General features: G+C 48.8%; 1 protein-coding gene across 5 annotated transcripts in view; it reads left to right on the plus strand.

Moving 5' to 3' along the window:
* The window catches only part of Slc37a3 (solute carrier family 37 member 3), a 40,806-nt gene extending 16,947 nt beyond the window's left edge, over positions 1–23,859 (plus strand). For 3 of the 5 annotated variants that reach the window (XM_006990408.4, XM_076566452.1, XM_076566453.1), the window contains exons 4-15: positions 595–687; positions 2,180–2,263; positions 4,758–4,903; positions 6,713–6,809; positions 9,417–9,501; positions 10,344–10,522; positions 12,482–12,623; positions 14,074–14,175; positions 14,760–14,807; positions 15,829–15,980; positions 20,581–20,646; positions 22,573–23,859. In XM_006990408.4, coding sequence (XP_006990470.2) covers positions 595–687; positions 2,180–2,263; positions 4,758–4,903; positions 6,713–6,809; positions 9,417–9,501; positions 10,344–10,522; positions 12,482–12,623; positions 14,074–14,175; positions 14,760–14,807; positions 15,829–15,980; positions 20,581–20,646; positions 22,573–22,665 — 1,287 coding nt within the window. In that variant the 3' untranslated portion in view covers positions 22,666–23,859. The remainder of the gene's footprint in view (positions 1–594; positions 688–2,179; positions 2,264–4,757; positions 4,904–6,712; positions 6,810–9,416; positions 9,502–10,343; positions 10,523–12,481; positions 12,624–14,073; positions 14,176–14,759; positions 14,808–15,828; positions 15,981–20,580; positions 20,647–22,572) is intronic. The other 2 variants (XM_076566454.1, XM_076566455.1) reach the window with 1 other exon arrangement.
* The last annotated feature ends 402 nt before the right edge of the window (positions 23,860–24,261 follow it).

Genomic DNA, 24,261 nt, shown 5'->3' on the forward strand with positions numbered 1-24,261 from the left:
CCAGGAGAGGGCATCAGGTCCTCTGGAATGGATTTATGGATGGTTGTGAGCCACCATGTGGGTGCTGGGAACGGAATTTGGATCCTCCGAATGAATAGCCAGTGCTTTTAATTGCTGACCCATCTCTCCAAGTCAGGGAGTTGTTTTTAAAGTATACAAAACATGGCTTTCCTGGGTGGAGGTGCATACGGTTTCTAATTCCTGGATATTTAGTCCATTCAGAACTTACTTCTTCTAATGCCTGCATTTGTACACGCCGCCTAGTCTTCTTACTGAGCTGACATGCTCACCAGCATCTCAGCGTGTTGCCTTAAGAGAAGGGTGGACTAAGGAGCATCCTCAATGCACTAGAAGTAGCAGCAGGTCCTTGTCAGAGCTGGCCCTTTGAAAGCATGCAGCTTTTCACACGGGGACTCTGACTGGGGTGCGCCCCTTTCCTTGTGTGCACATGAGTGCCTGTGTTCTTACTAGGGGTCACCCCTGCCCTTCGCTGCCAGGGTTGTGTGGGGTGGTGGCGGATGCAGATGGATGGGAAGTGGCTGAGAGGTGTCAGTACTAAGGTCACAGCAGATGACCGGTTCTGTGTTTCTGCAGATCTGGAGCAGCAACCATTTGTTCCCCAGCTCAGAGGAAGCCACTCTTTTCCTTGGAACACTAGACACTGTGTTTTTGTTCTCCTATGCTGTGGTAAGTTTTAAAATTAATAGAGTTTTTTTGTTTTGTTAAATTTTTGTTTTGTTTTATTTGTAAAGATAGTCCAGGCTGGCCTCGAACTCACAGAGATCTACCTGCCTCTGCCTCCTGAGTGCTGGGATTAAAGGCATGCACCACCACCTGGCTGAAAATTTTTTTGTTGTGGTGCTGAGAATCAAACCCAGGGCTTGTGCCTAGACTCATGCTGTCCCGTGACTGACCTCCCCACTCCCTCATCAGATCTTTTTTTTAAAAAAAATTATTGTTTTGTTTTTGTTTTTTTGAGGCAGGTTCTCTGTGTTGCTCTGGCTGTCCTAGAGCTGGCTCTGTAGACCAGGCTGGCCTCAAACTCACAAAGATCTCTTGCCTCTGCCTCCCAAGTCCTGGATTAAAGACATGCTGTACCATACTTGGTAGATAGAGTTTTATTTTATTTATATATATATATATATTTTTAATTTATGTGTATGGGCATTTTGCCTACACGTATATCTGTACACCACATGTGTGCTTGGTGTCTGTAGAGATGAAACGGCATCAGATCCCCTGAAACCAGACAGTTTTGACCCACCATGTGAGTTCCTTGAGCCAAATTCTGGAAAAGCAACCAGTACTCCTAACCACTGAGCCATCTTTCTAGCCCCAAATGGTTCTTTTGTGGACCTGCCTTTCCTTCTGCGGCTTCCAGGCCTTGTGCTTTCTGGAGTAATACAGCAGCAATTGGCTCCCTTATGGGAAAGAGAATTGAGAGTTTTCCATTGGCCTCTTACTCACAAAGTGCACAGGCTCTTGTGGCGCGTGTAGGCCACTGAGTCTGATGCTTGTCTGCCAAGCCTCCAGTGTGGAGGGACAGACACCTGTGACGTTTGTCACCTGAGGGTTCTGTGTTACTAAGGCACTCAGTTTATTGGAAGTAGTTGGTCCTACATCAATTTAAGTTTGAAGTCAAGACAGTTACTCATCTTAGACATTTGTGGCAGAAACCTAAGCTGTGTTGCCCTCAAGGTCTGGACTGATCTCAGTATTTACTCCTTCCTGCTGGGCACTGGCAGGAGAGTGGAAGGTCGGCCACTTGTGTCTCTCACTGGTCATTGCCCTCCCAGCCTTCCCATCCTCCTTGCTTTGTGGTCTCCGGAAACCTAGAGAGGCTCAGGCAGTTGGGGTGCATCGTAACCTCTGTCCTGCGCCAGACTGCGCACGCGTGGGAACATTTCTTAACCCCAAGTGCACATGGCTCAGAGAATCCTGCAGGAAGGCTCAGAGCCATTGCTTAATGCAGCCCATCTAGAAAATGGAACATACCCAGGGGCTCGCCTTGTCCTCTTCTGCAGAATGTTGGCAGTGCAATGTTACAGACAGTTCACGCAGACCCGTGAATAAGGTTTGGTTTTCCAGTCCCTCTCGTTAGTTTGCCTCACTGGTCACGTGTGCTTCCAGTTCAGACCGATCCCATTTAGAGGCGTCACATGAAACGCTCTCTTTCCAGGGCCTCTTCATCAGTGGCATCATTGGGGACCGGCTGAATTTACGATGGGTTCTGTCCTTCGGCATGTGTTCTTCTGCGTTTGTGGTAAGTTGGAAGATTTTTATGGTTATAGTGGTTATCACTGGGCTGTCCGGATGGCTTAGAGATTCAAGAGCAAACCTGATGACCTAACGTCCGTCCCCTGACCCCACGGTGGGTGGAGAGACACACGTGAAAGTTGTCCCCTGACCTCCTTCCGTGAGTGCACTCTGGCATGCGTGTGCCCCGCTCACACACGCGTATCATAAACACACTAATTGTGACTAAAATTTAAAAATAAGCAGTTGCTACTACTTTGACCAGATGTTCTAGACTCTTAGTTAGCCCTTTCATCTCCATCTAGAGTGCAGGAATGAGACCGGTTTTCATGTTGTCTTCCTGTGTGTCTTTCACTGAGGCACATCCTTTTAAAGCAAGAATCCTGTCATCCTTCCTGGATTCCCATAGCCTGGATAAACAGCGTAGTGTTGGCTCTCTTCAGCCTGGTCTCAGGCTGCCTCTCAGTCATGCTCGCTTGCCTGCCTTGGCTGCAGACAGACTAACACATTCTGATTCCCTGACCCGGCCACTGTTTCCTATCCAGCGCTTTTATTCTCATTCTTCTGGCCTCAAATGGCCCTCGTGTGGCCAGGTGACACCCTGGTTCTGCACCTCTGTCTGACGGGACTCACTCATGGCCTCTCCCGGGCTCTGGCTCACATTTCCCCCCTTTGTGCGTAGGCTTCAGTCTTGCTTTCCAGAGTAAGCCCACAGACCCTAGCCCGGGACAGCCTTAGTCCGCCACCTCTTTCTCCTGTTTCCTGACTCAGATTCTCCAGTGTTTCCCCTTCCTCATTTGCAAAGGGGATGTGCAGACCCCCTTCTCCCACGGGTGCCGTGAGGGCCATGTGTGTCTGTCTGTATGAGGGCCATTTGGAATGGCACCTGACACACGTGAGATGCTGTGCGCGGCAGCATCCGAGTCAGCCGTTGTTACTGCCAGTGAGGGTTCTTACCGATTGAATCAACTCCTAGACTTTAGTCAGATTCTGATTATTTCAGTTTTTCAATGTCTGCCATTTCTTAAAATTTTAGAAATCGAAGCACTTTATTTATGAGCCAGTGAACTGCACTTATATTCATATTTTTTAATATTTAAAAACATTCAGATGTATATATAAACCCTGTAGGTATTTAGTCTTGTCCCGACAAACAAGCGTGGTTGAGTGACTACCTCTCTCTGCTCCTGGGCAACCATTGACCATTTTTCTTTCCCTGTAGTTTTGCTTATTCTAGAATTTACAACTGAGATCTGACAGTATTCTACTTATCCATGCCAAGTCCTCTCAAAATAGACTTCGACTGCAAATAAAATGTCCCTTTGAGAAAATGCCTGGAAAAAACCAGGCACATGATAGAAGCTGTTGAATAATTCAGCAGATGATAGATAGGATTCACTTAAGTGAGTCAACTTAGTAGCTGCCATAGCAACATCTGGCTTACATGGGACAGTCCTGGTGCTCAGTGCCTGGTTCCGTCCTGACCCAGCATGCACATGTGGGTTCGTGTAGTGCTTTGGCCCTCTGGAGATTGCCATTCCCAGAGGGGGTAAGGGAGCAGATGGAAAATGAGGCCTCTGCTTCTAGAGTGGAAGATTCAAGTTGAAGGGAGTGTTGTGTGTGTGTGCACACGCGTGTGTGCGTGCGTGCGTGCGCACACTCCTGCAGGTGTGCACATACAGAAGCCAGTGGAGGACATTGTGGGTTTTGCTCTCTCACTATCCGACTTCTTTTCTTTCCTTTCCTTTCCTTTCCTTTCCTTTCCTTTCCTTTCCTTTCCTTTCCTTTCCTTTCCTTTCCTTTCCTTTCCTTTCCTTTCCTTTCCTTTCCTTTCCTTTCCTTTCCTTTCCTTTCCTTTCCTTTCCTTCCCTTCCCTTCCCTTCCCTTCCCTTCCCTTCCCTTCCCTTCTCCTTCCTTCCTTCCTTCCTTCCTTCCTTCCTTCCTTCCTTCCTTCCTTCCTTCCTTCCTTCCTTCCTTCCTTCTTTCTTTCTTTCTTTCTTTCTTTCTTTCTTTCTTTTAAAGATTTATTTATTTATTATGTATAGACAGTGTTCAGCCTGCAGGCCAGAAGAGGGAACCAGATCCCACTATAGATGGTTGTGAGCCTCCATGTGGGTGCTGGGAATTGAACTCAGGACCTCTGGAAGAGCAGCCAGTGCTCTTAATCTCTGAGCCATATCTCCAGCGTCTCCCCCCCCCCCCACTTATTTTCTTAAGGCAGAGTCTTTCACTGAACCTGGAGCTTGGCTGGCATCTAGTGAGCCCCAGTAATTTTTCTGTTCGCATCCCACATAGCACTGGGTTACAAGGGGACACGAGACCACACTCCAGTTTTAAAAGGGATTGGAACTTGGGTCTTCGTGCTTTCGTAGCAAGCATACTTACCCACTGAGCCATTTGCCCACCCCACAGATAGATTTTTCGTGTATCCTGAAAAGCAGCTGGGTGTGTTGAAAGTGTCTGTGTGATGCCGCATGTCCCTTTCTTTCCTTCTCTTGAAGGTGTTTGTCTTTGGCACCCTTACGGAGTGGCTGCATTTCTACAACAAGTGGCTGTACTGCGGCCTGTGGATCGTGAACGGCCTGCTGCAGTCCACTGGCTGGCCCTGCGTGGTTGCTGTGATGGGCAACTGGTTTGGCAAGGCTGGGTATGGCGCCCCTTCCTCTGGTTGCACTACTGTTGGGTCACTGAGTCTGCTCGAACTCTGAACTGGGTGCTCTAGAGCATGCCTCATCTTGTCTCTGTTTTAGACAGAGCAGGTCTGGGATAGAAGGTCCGCGGCAGAGTGTGTGTGGACCTCAGTGATGTTCTGTGGACACCCAGTGAGGCACGTTGCTAAGGCCGTACTTCCCAGTTCATTCTTCTTACGCCTCTCTCCTTTAGAAACTGTAATAGTCCCACCCGAATGCCATCCATTATGCATGTTCCTTTGAGGTTAGTCCTTTGCCGTATTTTGAGGCTCTATGGTTTCCTTGTCATTGCATTAACAGTAAGGAACCTCCGCCTTGAAGGTTGGGGGCATTGCCCCGTAGTAGAGCACGTGTGTAGCGTGTAGAAGATACTGCTAGCACAGAAGAAAAAGATATTCATGTGGCGTGTCTTTGGTCACCAAAAGAGGGCTCTAATTCAGATGTTGTCACAATTTGGGGCGGGCTTACAGCACCTCCCTACCCCTCAACCTTCATGTTAGAGTAGGTTGGACTTGGCATGTGTGGTGTGTGTAACTGCAGGAGGGAGGAAGGTACCTGCTGATGAATCCTCCACGCCATCCTGGAAGAAGGCATGCTGAGTGTACAGGGTGAAAAGTTGAAGGATCCAGGCTTGCTTTGTGCTTTAGCTGTTTTGTTTTGTTTTTTTTGGAGACAGGGGTTTCTCTGTGTAGTTTTGGTGTCTGTGCTGGATCTCACTCTGTAGACCAGGCTGGCCTCGAACTCACAGAGATCCGCCTGGCTCTGCCTCCCAAGTGCCATGATTACAGGCGTGCTCCACCATGCCTGGCAAGAAGAGGCCGCGGCGTGTGATGTTATTGACAGAAGGAAGCTAACTTGGTTTGCAGGAGCCTTGCGCTGTGTGATGGACACTAACGCTCAAGTTGTAGCCCAGCGTGGAAGTCTTTCAAGAATGTAATGCAAGAAGGGAAAAGATGATAAATTATGAGTACTGAGTGAGAGTGGGTGTGCCCCTCGGCAGCCCACGGCCAGTGGTCCCTCGTGGGTGTGCAGAGCCTCTGAAGGGACCTTCCATCTCCAGTCACACAGCCAACTCAAGTCCGTGCAGATGGGAGGAAGCCTGTGGGGTGGGGTCTTACTCTAGAGCCCAGGCTGGTCTTGAACTTGTAATCCTCTTGCTCTGGCCTCACACGGGCCTGGCAGACTGATGTTAAAGAAGCAGCTGCAGTGAGACAAGTCTGGCCAGTACTGCTTTAGACGCTGACTTCTTGGGAACCTTAACAGTAATCCACGGCGTCCACTGAGATTGGGAGTGCTGGAACTTACCCGCTCCATGACCCCCTTGATGGGTTTTAGTATTTTTATAGTATTGGAGCATTTCATCTTTTTTTGTGTTTGTTTTTCTCGAGACAGGGTCCTGCCATGTAGCATGGGTGCCTTGAACTGGCTGCAATCCGACCCTAGCCTTCCAAGTGCAGGGATCAGAGGCGTAAGCCACTATACCTGGCTTCTTTTCTTCAATTCTTTTCTTTTTCTTCAGTTCCTAAGACTTCACTATTGCTCTGCAAGCGCTCCGCCTCTGCATTAAACGTCTAACCCCTAAATGAAAATGTAATATCATTAAATCTTAGAAGAATCTGTTTTTATCATTCTGGTATATTTTTCAAAACTTTAAATAGAATGTTGATTCTTTGTAGTGCACGCCTTCACTGTTTTGGCCATTTTTCATTTTGTCTGCATGTAGAATCCCTGACGCATTGTCTTGGTTTTTCTGTTGTTCTTCTTAGCCGAGGAGTTGTCTTTGGTCTCTGGAGTGCCTGTGCTTCAGTGGGCAATATTTTGGGAGCGTGCCTGGCTTCATCTGTTCTGCAGTATGGCTATGAGGTGGGTGTTTCTTTCACGGTTTGTATGTGTACACTTGCTCTTGCTGTTTAATCCAGGGTGACCTTGAAGTACTCCTTGTCCTCTTTGCTCTGTCCAAGTGCCACGATTACAGGCGTGCATCCCCATGCCTGGCAAGAAGAGGCCACGGCGTGTCTTGTTATTGACAGAAGGAAGCTAACTTGGTTTGCAGGGGCCTTGGGCTGTGTGATGGACACTAACGCTCAAGTGGTAGCCCAGCGTGGAAGTCTTTCAAGAATGTAATTCAAGCTGGGCGGCTGTGGCGCATGCCTTTAATCCCAGCACTTGGGAGGCAGAGCCAGGCAGACAGGCAGATCTCTGTGAGTTCGAGGCCAGCCTGGTCCACAGAGTGAGATCTAGGACAGGCACCAAAACTACACAGAGAAACCCTGCCTTGAAAAACCAAAAAAAAAAAAAAAAAAGAATGTTATATAAGAAGGGAAAAGATAAAATTATGAGTACTGAGCAAGAGTGGGTGTGTGCCTTGGCAGCCCAGCTGCCAGTGGTCCATCGTGGGTGTGGAGAGCCATCTCCAGGTACACAGCCAACTAAAGTCCATGCAGATGGGAGGAAGCCTTTGGGGTGGGGCATGTTCAGTCTGCTGAGTATCTGGCAGACTCTGAATAGGGTGGTGTAGTGGATCCCCAGCAGGCTCAAATTGAAGTAAGCTTGTTCACGCAGAAAGAGGAATAAAGACAGTCACCTCCTTTCTGACCTCTGAGCCTTTGGGAGTATCATCACAAGATGTTGCCAATTATTTGCATTGTTTCAACTACTTTGAATTCCTGAGGAATCAAATGGCCAAGAAGCCCTAGGCATCCATCCCAAATATCCCAAGGAGTCTAAGTGATGCCAGAAGTGAAACTCCCAGAACATGGTCCCTAAAGCCAACAGAACAAGAAGCTGGGCTCATTGGCTCTGTTACAGTCCTGGGTGTGGGGAGAGCTGAGCAGCCTTTGTTCGGCCTTCTAATGTTCCTATGTGGGAATGAAGAATAAGAAGCATGCAGATTGTCTGAAAGTTAGGGAAGGTACAGTTGGGGTTTTTTAAACCAGTAAATTATTTTTATAGAAAATTAAGGAAATAAGGGAACGACAGAAAGACTATATTGTGTGTTTAGTGGTTTGGTAAAATACAGGTTGGTAAGTTGTTGTGACCCTGAGGTTGTGAAGCAATGGCCATGGCTGTTGTTGGCAATGTCTGTCAGGTTACGGCGGCCCTGACCAGGCTGGTCCACCTCTGGGAAGTGTCGGCACCTGTGAATGTGCACACATGTGTACATCAAGTGTTATCTGCAGCTACTGCAACACAGTGTATCAGAGCCAAAGCTTGACGTTCAATGTCAGCCGACAGGGAAGTATTTAAACTCTGATGCACCTGTTGGAGGATGCCGTCCATGCAGCTGTGACTTTGGGATCAGAACCTCTAACTAAAGAGAGCAAGACACTGGGAAGATCTCACAGACAGCAGGCAGGCCAGGCAGTGTGCCCCGAGATGCCCTTTGGAGAAAGGAAGAGTGGTGATTGCATTAGCTTGTGTGTTTCCTAACGGCCCCTGGAGAACAAAAACTATGCGGCAGCGTTTATGTGTTCGGGCAGTTGAGAGTTGGATGGGTTGGGAAGGGATCGGGCAGAAGGGATTTACTCCACACTGTAATGCTTATGTTCTTGACTAGATCGCCAGTTAGAAACCTAAGTGATTAAAAGTAAGTTGCTCCTTCAGAGAGTAGGTATTTTGGTCCAGGTGAAGCCCATCATCTGTCACAGTCACCCCCCCCCCCCCCCCACTTTTTTACATCTGTCACACCTGGATTGTACTAATTGGTTCAAGTGTGAATTTCACTCATTCCTGTGCTGCTCCTGGATCTAGCATCTGGAAATACGCCTTTAATTTTGTTGTTCAATTGTTTAAAAATTCTGTCTCATTGTCCGTGTCATTAAGACGGCTGTGCAGCCTGGCCATTGAGTCTCTCATCCCGACATCCGCCTCCCGTGGCGGTTCTCTTCGCTGTGGTCCTGGGCAGCAGCCCTCCCCAGGCATACAGTGAATGGCATCTCGTCCCCAGGGTGCCAGCATCTCGTCCCCTGGGGTGGAGAGGATTCTCCACCGTGTCCTTAAACAACATCATCTCCCGTGTCAGCCTGCTTTTACCTGATTCCTCTTGAATCCTCTCTGTTTCTACTAGGGCTGGGTCTTCCTGTTCATTTAGCTTCATGCCACCTTTTCGTATTGTGTTGGGTATTGGTTAATCCCCTCAGCTGGGTATAATATCTTCGAGGGCAGATGTTATGTCTTTGTAGGAGTTTGGATGATGAAAAGATTGCGATTTGGGGGACTAATCCTGATTTTTCAATCCTAATAGTGACACTTAGTATCCAGGGGACCCTCACGGTCCTCTGTGAGCCTCACCATGTCCTTAGGAAAATGCAGTGGGGAGTCACATGTAAGAACAGTTGGCTTGGGGCCTAGCCTGGAAGCCCCGGGTACCGAAGTCCTCCCCGTCCCCTGCCCTTCCTGTCCGACCCCCGTCGTGTGTCTCATGAACACGGCTGTGTAAGAACCACCTCAGCCCTCTCTCTCTTCCTCCAGTATGCCTTTCTGGTGACCGCGACTGTGCAGTTTGCTGGCGGGGTCGTCATCTTCTTTGGACTGCTGGTGTCACCAGAAGAAATCGGTGAGGAGAAGCCATCTCTTCCGTTCAGAATACCTTACTGTTAGGAGCTGAGGGAAGTCCAAGGACAGGGAAGGAATTCCTGGAGGAAAGCTGCACGCTGCTCTCAGGGCATTCAAGGAAGAGTTTCGCCCTGTGCATCCTGTCGGTCACAGCCAAGTCTGTTACCACCGCAGGGGTTTGAGAGAGTGAGGCTCACGAGTACAGAAGAACCGAATGTTTGTAGACGGTTTATGAGACTGAGACACTGGCTAAGAATGTAACATCTTAGCCAGGCGGTGGTGGCGCACGCCTTTAATCCCAGCACTCGGGAGGCAGAGGCCAGCCTGGGCTACAGAGTGAGTTCCAGGAAAGGCGCAAAGCTACACAGAGAAATCCTGTCTCAGAAAAAAAAAAAGAAAGAAAGAAAGAGAGAGAGAGAGAGAGAGAGAGAGAGAGAGAGAGAGAGAGAGAGAGAGAGAGAAAGAAAGAAAGAAAGAAAGAAAGAAAGAAAGAAAGAAAGAAAGAAAGAAAGAAAGAAAGAAAGAAAGAAAGAAACATCTTGAGACTGGATTCTTTTCCTTTAGAAACTGATTCGGTTTGATATTTTCTTGTGGTTAAATATGGAGTGTGTACAAGTGAAGCCACAGGAGCAGAAGGGTGTGCAGCTCTTCTGAGCTTTGAGTGACAGGCTCTGGGGCCTTAATTGGCTTTGCTTGTCCTTGGTCTCTGGACCTTAGCTGGGTCTTCTACACAAGGAAAATAACAACAGCATCGACTCTGTAAGCGGTGGTGTATGGGAGCCTGGCGCAGGCCTAGGCATACAGGTCGTGCTCTGTAAATGGTCACTGTTGGTGCTGTCCCAGGTCTCCCAAGTATTGAGGCAGAAGAAGGCTCGGAGGAGGATTCACACAGGCCCCTCATTAGTGGTGCTGAAGAGGAAGATGGATATGAGCCAAATTATTCCATCCAAGAGGACGGGGCTGCCACCCAAGTGACGGCAATAAGCTTTCACCAGGCTTGCTGCCTCCCTGGAGTCATACCGGTAAGGACTCGCCTGTCTGCTTCCACAGTCAGCCAGGGAAGCCGCCTTCATTTTACCCGTGTATTTGAGATTGTGTAGCATCCCTCCGCTTCCCTGAGAGCCATGACAACTGAATATTTGTAGCTCTGGGGGAACTGAAAAATCTTAGTTTAATCCCTTGACTCTGTAGCACACAGAAGCTGCAGATGGGCATGGCCAGATGTGACCCGTGAACCTGCTGACCCTGATCTAGCATGCAGCTCCAAAGGCAAAAATGACAAGTTTTTAAACATGTGTTTTGAGTCTGTTGAATTTACGTGGACCCAGAAGGGTTTGGACGGTTCACTCTCTGCCTCATTTGTGACTTCTGGTCACCCCAGGGAGTGGGGAGTCACCCTGTCCAGGACAGACACTCAGTATTTCTTGGTATCGCACCCCAGTGTCTCCACAACCTTTGCAGTCAGGAAAACCTCCGTCTGAGGCGAACCCCTTCTGCGGCAGTCTGTCTGTCTTGATGTTTTGGGTGCCTGGCTACCACTGGAGTGGAAGTTAAGAGGCCTAGTTTGTGTTTCCAGCTTGCCCACTAACTTTCTGTGAGACCTGGGTAAGTCACCCAACCCGTCCTTGTGACTCAGTTCCCCTTCCTGTGGGCTGGAGATGACACCCGTCTTGCCTGGGTCTAGAACACTGGCTCTTTGTGTAGTCGACAAAGCACCTGTTCTTGTCACCTCTTTTCCTGATGCGTATGCATCCCCCACCCCCACTTTTCAGTCCCTCTCAGCCCCCTTTCTGCCTGTGCCTGTCTGCTAAAAAGCCTAACCCTCCCAACAGGTAGTCAAGTGTCAGTCAATGTAAGTGTGACACAACCCTGTGATGCTTGAACCAGGACAGTGACGTGTCGGGGAAGCCCCGGTGCTTGTAGCCCTGTTCTTAGGAAGAGCCTGTCTGAATTCCGGTTATTAAAGCATTTGGCTGGTAGTTGCTTTGGTTGAGACAGAACTTGGGTTTGTTGTGACCAAACAAGAAACTCATTTGCTGGTTCCTTTGTACTTCCTGAGCCATTGTTCTCCAGCAGGGGCAGGGTGGAAAGGAAGTCTAGTTAACCCGCGCCTTTGTCTTGGGAGCAGGCTGTGGGCAGAGCGCTCCGCTGGTTGAGATTTGGCTCTCTACGGGGTGGCTGCTGCCCTGCCAGGGAGGCTCTTTTAAAACACGTGGCACCTGGGGAATAGCTGGCGCTCAGGGGCAGGAGTGTACTAGCCAGACACCCTTTGAAGTCAGCCCTCTGCCTCCGCCTCCCCTTTGATGCTAATAGTCAGGGTTTCCTGGTAATAATGTGTTGGATACAGGAGTCTCAGCCATCACCCACTTAAGGCAGCTTTCAAAAGAGAGCCAGGAGGCCAGTCCTGAGCACATCCCTTCCTTTTTTGGCCCACCAGAGATGCTCTCCTTTGTGGGATGTAGGGCTTTTTGGAAGCTCTAATATGAAAGTGGTCCTCAGGGGGATGTCTTTCTGTGACTGAGTCACATTACTCTCCATAGTTTACAGCATTAACGTGGTAGGAAGAGAACCACGAAAGTCTGACTGCTTGCAGCGTGAGCTGAGATGTTTGCTAGGCTGCTTTGTCTGTAGCTGATGCGGGTTGGCAGCATGGATACCGTGGGCCTTTTGTCTGAATAAAGAAATGTGGCTACAGTGCGCACTGCTTTGTGGGTTCCAAACACTGGCTTGCTTTTGCCAGGGAAATGATAGGAGAGAAACTGGGGATAGTGAAGAAAAAGCTGTATGTGATTTTTTTATTTATTTATTTATTTATTTATTTATTTATTTATTTATTTATTTATTTATTTATTTATTTATTTATTTATTTTAAGGCCTTTTTAGAAAGCAGTGGGAGTCAGGAGAAGAGGCCTCCGGGTCCAGTCAGGGAGGTCCCAGGCTGTGCTGTCCGCTGCGTGGTGACAGCTGTGACTTTCTTGCAGTACTCCCTGGCCTATGCCTGCCTGAAGCTGGTGAATTACTCCTTCTTCTTCTGGCTGCCCTTTTATCTGAGTAACAACTTCGGGTGGAAGGAAGCCGAAGCCGACAAGTTGTCCATTTGGTACGACGTCGGAGGCATTGTAGGTACGCGCGTGTGCACCTCCTTCCGGACTTAGGAGATCCTGCTTCATTTGAAGTTTTACGGCTTGCCCCACAGCCGTCTCCCAAGCCACCCTACCAGTAAACCCGCACACTCGTGTGAGAACAAAAAGTCCATAGAGAGGAAGGCCAGCCTGAGACGGACGGCTGTGATTCATCGGCTGTCTTTTCTTAGTCTGTGGTTGATGGATCGGCCCTTTTGTCTTGGGAACACTCGGGGATCTCTTTAAACGCAGCCCCTTTGTATGCTCTCGGGGTGGCTTGCCTTTGAAGCTGATTTTGTGAGAGATTCAAGATGGAGTGGGAATGTGTTCATTTTGGCTTCCTCTGCTGTCCCAGTGTCTCTGGCCAAGGAAGTAAACACAGCACCTTCCTGGGCAGATTGTCAGATGTGAGAGGAAGGAAGAGCAGGAATGTCCCTTGTGTGTGTGTGTGTGTGTGTGTGTGTGTGTGTGTGTGTGTGTGTGTGTGTGTGTGTGTTTGCACTTGCCCTGCTGTATACAGCAATTTTAGTTTATTTTAGTTTATTTTTCCAGGCTAGGGATTGAACCCTGGACTTTGTACGCGCTAGCAAATATGTATAACCCTAGTTCTATAACAGATTTTACCAGTGGCTTTGTGGTATAGACAGAAATACAAACAAGGAAATAATAAACTTTTAAATAAGACCAACAGATGACACACTATGGCCCCACCTTACCTAAGTCTCTGTCTCTGTGATATTTACATACACACAGGTACTTTAAGTCCAAGCCACCCTGAGCACACAAACTGCGCAGTAGGTCCTTAGGTGGCACACGGACATTATGTCTGCACTCAGCTGTTGGCAGTCTTAGGTCCAGAGCCACAGGTGATGGAGACACCCTGAGACCTGCCACTCCGTGCCTTCCTAAGTTAAAGGTGCCTTGGTGCGGAACGAAGGAACGAACGAACGAACGAACGAACGAACGAACGAACGAACGAACGAACGAACGAACGAACGAACGTTCGAAGGAAGCTGGTTTGGAGATGCAGCTCAGGGGCTCTGTCGATGGCTCGTGAGGTGTCTCCCTAAACTTGGTGGTGCTGAGGCCGAGCCCCCAAGCTCACACTAGGCAGCCCGAGCTGCTTTCCGCTTTATGATCTTCCTGCTCCAGCCTCCAGGGAGCTGGGAGTACAGGTTCACTTAGTTAATCCATCGTCTGCTTTAAATTAAAACGAGGAAAATCCAGGACCACCTCACTCTTTATTTGGTAGGGGAAACAGTAAATATGGGTAATAGTGGTTTGGATGGTTTTCTTTTTTCTCTCTTGGATGATTGATTTGAGGTGTCCTGTCCACGGGCCGTCACCGTGGGAGAGCCCGCTGTGTCCGTGGCCCCCGAGGAGCTTGCCTCAGAGGGCTTGGCCCAGGCACGGCTGCGCTCCGCTGACGTCAATGCTCTTTGTGCTTCCAGGTGGGACTCTGCAAGGCTTCATCTCCGACGTGCTGCAGAAGAGAGCCCCCGTGCTGGCCCTCAGCCTCTTCCTGGCGGTTGGCTCCCTTGTTGGCTATAGTCGTGAGTATTCCTTTGCAGCCGCCTTGGTTCCTGATCCCTTGAAGGTAGACCCTTGCCCAGAGTCAGCGGTCAGCCGTGGAGAGAGCCGGGATTAGCTCCGAGTGCCTGGGAATTGTCATCACATGGTTTTATTTGTGTGGAGAGGAAACTGGCATCTCTCCTGCTTTGTGGATCTGTCGGAAAGCTTGCTTGGGAGTGCATTGCTTTGTTTGAGGGGCGGCTCCAGAGGGACAGCATTAGAGCTGATAAAACCATAAAAGGGGGCAAGGTTTCAAAAGCGGGAAGATGGTAATTAGCAGGCCTTGTGTGTGTGTGTGTGTGTGTGTGTGTGTGTGTGTGTGTGTGTGTGTATGTGTGTGTGTTCTAAAGACGGTAGAGTCATTCTCTGCTTTTAGACATCTCATTAGCTAGAGCTGCAGCCAGAGGCAGACAGGACAAAAGCCGAAGAGGCAGGCGGGGAGAGTTGTCCGTCTTTGTTGTCTCTGGAGGGATCGTGAGGTGTCGGAGATGCAGCCGCTGTGCGCTGTTGATGAGGCACACGAACCTGCTTTTCCGGTCACCATGCTGTGTGTCTCTTCTCACAGGCTCCCCGAACAACAAGTCCATCAACGCGCTTCTGATGACCATCACAGGTATGCCAGGCCGCTCTGTTCACTGTGCTGGTCCTCTGGGAGTTCGGAGGAGGCTGTCTCCCGCAGATGGACGACACGAAAACCTCCGCTCTGTAGAACCCAAGTGATAGGGAGGTCAGGTCGATGCCTCCTTGGGCAGCTTCCCTCTCTGTGACAGAAGCTGTCCCTGTGGACAGATGTCCTAAACATTTGGATTCAGAAAGTGACTTGGGAAGGTGTCACATTGGAATTCCACCCACCAGCTTATGGAAGTCCAGGACAGTTAGCTTGTTCTCTTGTGCCAAACTGGGTCAGTATTTTCCTGAGCACTAGGTAGAGCAGTTGGGCACAATTAAGGAACATGTTATTTTAAAAAAATAGTAATTTTTGTAATTCAGCAAGATGTGTGACTCTGATTCCAGTAAGATGACCCAGTTTACAAGAGCCAAGCCACACCCAGCCAGGGTTGGCCTTCTCAGAGCCAGGGCAGATAGCATCCCTGTACCTCTGAAACAGCGCTGTCTCAGCCCTCTCTTTCTTTCTTTTCTTTTCTTTTTTTTTTTTTTTTTGTTTTGTTTTGATTTGTTTTTGTTTTGATTTTTCGAGACAGGGTTTCTCTGTGTAGCTTTACGCCTTTCCTGGAACTCACTCGGTAACCCAGGCTGGCCTCCAACTCACAGAGATCCGCCTGGCTCTGCCTCCCGAGTGCTGGGATTAAGGGCATGAGCCACCCCCGCCCGGCGGCCCTCTCTCTCTTTCCAGTGTGTTCACTGACCTGAGTGGCTCAAGCATTAAGAAGACTGTGTGTTCTGTTGTGTTGTTCTGAACCTGAGGTACCATAGATACACCAGGGTGTCACACCATTCAGGAAAGGATTTTAGAAAAGTAGATACCAGTTTGTTTGAAAATGCTGTCTGAGAGCACTTCCTCTATTTTCTGTTTCTCCCCAACATGTTAAGACATTGGGATGATATTTTTTTTCTTACCTGGCTAGAGTTAGGGATTATATTTTAACATGAACCTGTTCTCTTTATGGCTTCAGGGTTTTTTATTGGCGGACCATCCAATATGATTAGCTCGGCTATTTCTGCAGACTTGGGCCGCCAAGAGCTGATCCAAGGGAGCAGTGAGGCTCTGGCGACTGTCACGGGAATTGTCGATGGAACTGGGAGCATTGGTGCTGCCGTGGGCCAGGTGAGAACAGCATGTGCTTGCTGGCTCCCACGGTAGGTGGCGCTCTTGTGCTGCGAACCACTGTACAGAAAGCCCTGAGACCTAATATGGAAGGCATCTCACATGACCATAGAGTGTGTAGCTACCTCTTGAGTACAGTCTGTTTCTCCATGCCTAGACATCTGTGACTGGTCCCAGAGGGTGACTGTATGTATCCTGTAGCAGAGTCGTCTGGGAAGCAGAACTCCGGAAGTCTGCAGACGTGCAGAGATGGAACCCGTGGAGCTGTAAATTCCTGTGTGGATGCTGGAGACGCTCTAGGCTCTAGGCTCTAGGTTCTAAGCTCTAGGCTCTTGTTCTACTGTAGTAGTCAGAATGACTTAAGGTTTGCTGGTTTGCCTGACTAGCAGGGTGAATCACTGATAGCTAATGCTTGGCGTCAGTGTGGGAGCAAGCAGTGAGGAACAGTAGACTGTCCTGATGTTGTCCAGCCATGTAGTGGATGTTCATCAGTGTCTGCTCGCTGGAGTAATGCAGGCTCCATGAGGGCGGCATCCTGGTTCGGTTCCCCTGCAGCCTTACCCAGCACTCTGCCGGCACACAGGAGACATGCTGCTTCCAAAGTGCTGTACAGTCCTGAGGCTATTTGACCACGTAGGATATGTCTCTAAGGGTCAAAAACATAAACAGTTAATAAGAGTGGAAGAATTCCTGCTGCGTGCTCTGAGGTAGAAACCAGGCGGGGCTACTGTCACCCATCCAGAAGGCTTCACATCTGAGGGGGTGGTGAACAAGCATTTTATTTTATATACTTAGGTATTTTCGTGTGTGAGCCTATGTGTGGGGGCATGCATGCCATGCGGCACATGTGTGGAAGGCAGGGCAACCTGCCAGAATCTGTTCTCTCCACTCTATGGGTTCTGGAGCTGGAACTCAGGCCGTCAGGCTCGGACAAGGGCCTTCACCCCGAGCCACCTCTCTGGCCCCATTGCATTGGGTGTTAGATTGTCCCTCACTAGTGCTCTCTAAGTTAGTCAGGTAGGTAATCGTAATTAGCATTGCAGTCATTTTACTTGGAATTTTCTTTTTTCCTTTTTGAGGGCAGTTTCTCACATAGCCCAGTCTGACCTTGAGCTTGCTGTGTAGAATAGCATGACCTTGAGTCCCCGACCCACCTCCCGAGGCCTGGGATAATAGACTGTGTTCCCATGCCTGACTACTTGGTTTAGTCCTGTCCGTCTGACACGTCAGTGTTCCGATCCTAACGGTAAATTCGGGTCACTGTCGGACTGACCTCCACAGTCAGGCGAGTGGGTCAGGAATAAATCATTCTTAACTGTGCTCATCCCTTCTCTTGGGGATTTTTGTTTGTTTTTGTTTGTTTTGTTTTTCCAGATGGTCCTGGCTGTCCTGGAACTCAAGAGATTTGTAAACCAGGCTGGCCTCAAACTCAGAGATCCGCCTGCCTCTGCCTCCTGAGTGCTGGGATTAAAGGTGTGCGCCGCCGTGCCTGGCCTCTTGGGGAGTTTTGAATGGTTTGCCATTGCCTCCCAAACTCTGAAGGCTAAAACTCCGTCAGCCTTGCCCTCAGCCATTCCCTGGGCTGCTCCAAGTGGTGGTGTTGCCTCTGCCTTCCCTGAATTTCAACAAATTCTCAAGAATTTGTTGTTTTTCCTCCTGGTTGCCTTAGCAGTTGGTGCATGCCTCCAGGAAACACCTATGGCACATGATGGCCAACTTGCCAGTCTGGATCTCTGTCCTCTCTACCAGACTCTGCATTCCTTGAAAAGCAGATTGTTCCAAACTGAGTGTGATGGTGTGCACCTGTAATCCCAGCCCTCAGAAGCAGCAGAATTGCTTTGAGTTGAAGGTCGACCGGGGCTGTGTAATGGCAACCAGGCCATCCAGGGCCAAAGTGGATCAAAGATCTAACTTTAGGAGCTAAAATCCTGAAATTCTTCAAAGAAAACATAGGGACAAATTTGATGAAAAATACATAAAAATGGCTAATATAACATATGGGAAGAGTCTCAATAGCCTTAGTAGAGAAATACAAATCAGAACCACACTGAGATCTGATCCTCGTTCCTAGTGGCTATAATTAAAAGGCAGGAAATAGAGGCTGGAGAGATGGCTCAGTGGGTAGAGCACTGGCTGCTCTTCCAGAGGACCCGGGTTCAGTTCCCAGCACCCACATGGTGGTTTGCACCTGGCTGTGACTCTAGTCCCAGAGGATCCAGTGCCCTTTTCTGGCTTCCACAGGACCAGGCACTCACGTGTTTCACATCCCTGTGTCCAGGCAAAATCAGAGCCTGATAGGAGCATAAACAAAATGGTGGAACTTTTGTGGAAAATATGGGTATTCTTCCCCCCCAAAAAATTACAATATTATTCATAGTAGATAAAAGGTTGAAATAGGTATCCAACAAATGAATGGATTTTTAAAAAATGTGCTATATACATTCAGTGGAATTCTATTCATCCATGAAAAGGAATGAAATGCTGATGCGTGCTTACTGTATGTTTGAACCTTGAAAATTTGCTAAATGAATGCGAAATTAAAAACAATTTACATGAAATATCTACAGTAGGCAAATTCACAGCTTTAGAAAGTAAATTAGAAGTTATTAAGTCAGGTGTGGTGGTACATGCATGTAATCTCAGCACTTGGAAGACTAGGACTTCCAAGAGGATTACCATAAGTTCAAGGCTGTCCTAGACTAAGGAATGAGTTTGACCAGCCTAGGCTAGAGGGTGAGACCCTGGCTTTGGGGAGAAGAAAACAACAAAATAGAACTTGCCAGTGGCTAGGGTCGTGGGCGCTGTGATTCACAGAGCTTTTGGTATAGATAAAAACGATGTGGGAATAAGTAGCTGTTGTGACTGTGTATCATTGTGATTAACTGATGCTGCCACCTGTGTGTTTAAAATGGTTACAGTTAGGGAGTGGAGAGGTGGCCCCGGGGGGAAGAACACCCACTGTGTAATCAGGAGGACCGATCGGGATCCTAGCCTTTAGGTAACAAGCTGGGAATCCTAGGCTTTCCTGTAACCCCAACTCTGAGGGAGCCATAGACAGGAGGATTGCTGGGACTCGGTGGCTTCCAGCCTAGCTGAGAAAATCTGATCCCTATGCCCAGGGAAACCTCAAAAGAAGAGGCATTGTGATGGAGGGGGACACCTGATACCGTCTTCCAGCTTTTATGCTTGGGTACAAGCTCACATACCTGTGCATACATGGACACACATACACTTAAAAAACTGTAAAATGGTAATTTTATGTTAGATATTCCTGTAATGGGGGAGGGAGAGAACGCTGGGTTAAGTGCTCTTAGCTTCTTTTCAATAATTGGAAATAAAGAGAAAAGCCAGGGGGTTGGGCATTTAGCTCAGTGGTAGAGTGCTTGCCTAGCAAGCATAAGGCCCTGGGTTCAATCCTCAGCTCTGAAAAAGAAAGAGAGAGAGAGAGACCAGGTGTGATGGTGTGCGCCTTTAATCTCAGCGCTTGGGAGGCAGAGGCAGATCCCATAAAGTGAGGACAGCCATGCTACACAGAGAAACCCTTTCTCGAAAAACCAAAACAAACAAAAGAAAGTAAAGGGAAGGAGTTATCTTGTGGGAGGTTGGTAACATAGTAACCCGGTGAACAGATAGTGTGGTGAGAAGGGAGAAGGGCATTTGAGGTCGCTCTCATTGACTTATCAGCTGCCAGCTGCTGAGGCCTACACAGCAAATCTGTGCCTCGGAAACACTGAAAAGGGAAACAGAAAGAAAGAAAAGCTGGGGAGCTAGCTTGTTCTTGAAAGCATCAGCTCTAGGACCTTCCACCAGGAGATGAGGAGGGAGCAGGAGGCACCGAGGATGCTGTTCTTCCTCTGAAGAGCAAACCTCTGGCATACAGCTCCTTCTGCAGTTCTGTACAGAATGAGCCAGTAATAAAATGCACACGGAACCAGGGTGGCAGGCCAAGCCTGTAGTCATTACCAGCACTCAGACTGACAGTGTGAGTTCCAGGCCGGCCTGGGCATGGTGAGACCCTGTCTCAAAATGGGAGGGAATATGTCTGTGGAAGAGCTTTGTAAACGACAAGATGTTATTGAAACCCCAGCTCCTGATTTCCCAAAGTAGTCCTGTCTAATCTCCTTTTCAACTACTTTATCTCATTGATTTCTATTTTATGAGTGTTTTGCCTTCATGAATGTGTGTAGTTATCTGGTGCCTGCAGAGGCCAGAGGAGGGCATGGGTTCTCCTGAGTGACAGACAGGTGGTTATGATTAAGAGTAGCCAGTGCTGCTAACGGTGGGGCCGTCTGACTCAGCAGCAAGCTCCTGACCACCCCTCCATCCCCCCACCCCCCACCATTTTCTTGAGGCAGTCTTACGTAGCCTAGGCTGTTCTCAAAGTGGCTATGTGGTAGAGGATGACCTTGAACTTTTGATCACCTTCCAAGCACTGGATCACAGCCATGCCCCACCATGTATAGTTACATGTTGTTGGGGGTCAAACCCAGGGCGTTGAGAACGTTAACTAAACATTATCAAATAGAGCCAGCCATGTCCCCAGCCCTCATCTTGTTAATTTATAAAGAATTATATCATAATTTCCTTTTCTCTTTTTTAGTATCTGGTGTCTTTGATCCAAGACAACCTAGGATGGATGTGGGTTTTCTACTTTTTCATTCTCATGGTAAGCGTGGGCTTTTTTCTTTAACCAGTTTTCCTATTTAGTTTAGAACATTTGATTTCATCACTACTTGAAACCAACAAAATTGCTGATTCCTTTTAAAGACTTTAGGGTGAAAAGTAGCATTTGATTAGGCTGGGAAGACTCATTTCTTTTCTCAAGGGGCCCCAGGCCCCTGAGTTTGCCTGTCCCGACCTGAGACTAATGAGTGTGGCCATTTACAATTGCAGAGAAGCAAGAGACTTACTCATCCCTCGCCAGCCATTAATCAGTGTGCTCCTCTGGGCTGCTGACTGGCTGCTTGCTAAACAGGGCTGGAGAATTCTGCAGCAAGGCAACAGTGTTACCGAGAAGGGAGCTCTAATTAACACCGTCCGCAGGGGCAGGTGTTCAGCTCCAGAGCCTTGGCTGAGATGTTGGGCTTTCTGAGAAACAGCCAGAAAGGCCCTGCTTCTAAGATGCTGCTTTCTGTTGAGAAGGCGTGTGACATATTCTGTTGTATTGTTGAGGGGACAATGCTCATGTCAGGTCAGCTTGAGCTCGTCTGCGGATGGCTTAGCCTTGAAACCAGGCATCCTAATTGGCCACTGTCACCTGACTCTAAGCAGCTGTCCTCCGGCCTGTCCCAAGGAGGAACAGGATAGGTCAACACGAGCAAGTCCCTAGGCTCTCTTCTCCAGCTTCTAATGACTCAGATTTGGGAGGCAGAGGCAGGAGGATTATGAGTTGAGGGCCAGCCTGGAAGACTTTGTCTTTAAAGAAAAAGGACATTGGCTTCCAGGATCCATTTGTGGGCTAGGGCTGCAGCGTGCTGAAGGCCCAGAGTTCAGTCCCCAGCCCCACAAAAACAAACGAAAAGGAGATGGCTCAGTGAAAGTCCAGGCCACAGCGCAAGCCCTTTAGCCAAGTTCGATACCCAGACTCTCCATAAAAAGCCAGATGTGGTGCACCTCTGGGACTCCAGAACTCCTCCTGCGAGAAGGAAGGCAGAAACAGGAAGACGATCCAACAGCTTGCAGGCCAGCCAAGCTGTAGCAGTAGCACGTTAGCAGTAGCAGTAGCCGACTGCTCCGAGATGTCCTCTGAGTTCCACATGTGCTGTGGCACCTGCACATGCACACACACACCCCTGCACACACACACACCCCTGCACACACACACCCCTGCGCGCACACACCCCTGCGCGCGCGCACACACACACAAACACACACACCTGCACATGCGCGCACACATACACACCTGCACACACACCCCTGCACACCCCTGCACACACACACACACACACACACACACACACCTGCACACGTGGGTGCTCGCGCTCTCCCCCCACTAAGTAATACATTACAAAACGAATAAGAAGCCTTATAAAGATCTGCTAACCAGAAGGAAGTACCTGCTGATGCGAAACTACCAGAACTATTGAAGTGAAAACCCGGATCTGCCGTAAGGAAGCTGACGTTTGCCAGGTGTGGGGTGGTGCACACCTACCTTTATTCCCAGCACTCGGGAGGCAGAGGCAGGGGAAGCTCTGTGATTTTGAGGCTAGCCTGGTCTATAGAGTGAGTTCCAGAATAGCCATGACTGTGATATAGAGAACCCTGTCTCAAAAAACAAACAAACAAACAAAAATTTAAAAATTTTTAAAAAAGAAAGGAGAAGCCCAACTTTCTTCTGGGCTCTAGGAACTTGTTTTGCCCATGGTAGTGGCACACTTCAGTTATTTATTTATTTATTTTTGACAGCTGATGTGACATTGTGTTTGTGGTTTTAACTCTAATTTTCAAAAGTTGTTTTCTAATTCACCGAAGACAGACAGCTTTCTTTCTGTGATGTCAGAATGTGTTTGCTCAAATCCATCGCTAATGTTCAAATCATGGTGCTCTACCAAAAGTAAGTTGTTGTTCATTTAAAACTTTTCTCTCTCCACAGACAAGTTGTACAATTCTGTTTATCTCACCGTTAATAGTGAGGGAAGTGTCCTCTCTTGTGCGAAGGAGACAAGCTCACATACTGAGTGAGTGATCGGTGCCCACGGGAGAACGGATGGGACGCTCATGGGGCCTGGAGGCCTTCGGTTCCGGCGGCGTGTGGAGTCCTCCCAGCCCGACGGAACCTCAGCTCGTCAGGCGTCCTGCCCACTGCCCACTGCCCCCGACACTGTCGAATTATTTTTGTACACTAGAGCCGTTACTGACCATTTTTTACTATATTTGTGAATGTACTAAAAGGAACCTGCCAGCCTCTTTGTTGGGCTTGTCATCTTATCCCGTTAACCGGACATGTTCTGGTCCTGGGCCCTTGTTCGTCAGCCTTAATTAAGGGCTCAGTGAACAGGAGGCAGAGTCATGCGAGCTGGTTTGATGAGAAGACCGCCGGGTGACCCTCTGAAAGCCAGTGTGCAGAGAGGGCATCACCATGAAGACGTGAATCCGAGCTCAGGCCAGATGAAGCTGCGGCCCCGCCTTGGACAGAGTGTACCTTACCGAGGCTGGAAGATGACGTCACTGTGCTGTGGCTCGGTCACTCTGTGGCTTCTGGAGGTCCTCGTCCTCTCTAGAATGGTCGTCAGCTTGTTCTCCGACTTCACTGACATTTGACTCACTCCTAGGAGTAGTCTTCTGTTCATGAACTGTAAGTTTATCTCGAACATTCCAGCGTGGAGCTTCCAACCTCAGATTTACAGTCTGGGGACGTTAAGACCCTCCGAGAAGCCTTGCTCTGTAGCCTTATTCTTGGAAAAGTGGTCTCTGTCGCAGCCCGGTTCCTGGAGTTACCTCAGAAGATGACTAGGATTAGAAACACGGCAAAGACTCTTTGTTGCAAGGGTGTGAAATGTATGTATTGAATCATGCTAGTGGATTGTTAGGGCCGGAGGCCTGTCCTTTTTAGAAGGTGGTAGTGTGTATGTCTTCCAGACTGAATTCTATATGAATCAATACTTTAAGGTCATTCTGTACATACATTTTAAATTATGTAAGCAAACTAGGAGGAAAATGTGCAATTTTGAGGGACACCTAATTCACATTGGGTTAGGGAATGTTCTCCCACCTCTTGTATTACACTCCAAAATATGTGTTGACAGACTTGTTATTTAATCTCGAGGACTTCTCATCACTTTACGATTGAGTCACTGACATAAAGGGAAAACACAATACATAGGAAGGGAGGGGAGAAAACCAGCTTTTGTAATAAATTCCCAGCTGTTTGGTTATTTAATCTCTGCCCAAGCTCTGCGTTGCCTCTCGTTTTTCCTTTGCGTGGTACTGGGCTGGAGCGTGCCCTGCACATGCCCAGTGTGTGTCTCTGCGGGCTACAGTGTGCTCCAGCCCAGCTCTACACTTAAGTACGGCGGGTGCCTTTGGCTGCCCGGCATTACTTGTCACTGGGCAGCAGACACTTAGCCCACAGCCTTGCCGGGGGAGCTGGGCCCTGCCGTAGGTACTGCGAGGCCTCATTGCCGTGAAGTGCTGGTGTTGGGCAGACCCGCCCTCCCCCTGGGCAGCAGGTTCTCAGTGTGGTGCCTGCAGATGAACGCTGTTGTTATTACCGACCCTCCTCTTCAGCAGGGTTGCGTCTTCGTGTCCTCACACCAGCCGGTGCCGCCTTCTCCAGCTTCTT

The sequence above is a fragment of the Peromyscus maniculatus genome, chromosome 3, assembly GCF_049852395.1.
Source record: "Peromyscus maniculatus bairdii isolate BWxNUB_F1_BW_parent chromosome 3, HU_Pman_BW_mat_3.1, whole genome shotgun sequence".
Lineage (NCBI taxonomy): Eukaryota > Metazoa > Chordata > Mammalia > Rodentia > Cricetidae > Peromyscus > Peromyscus maniculatus.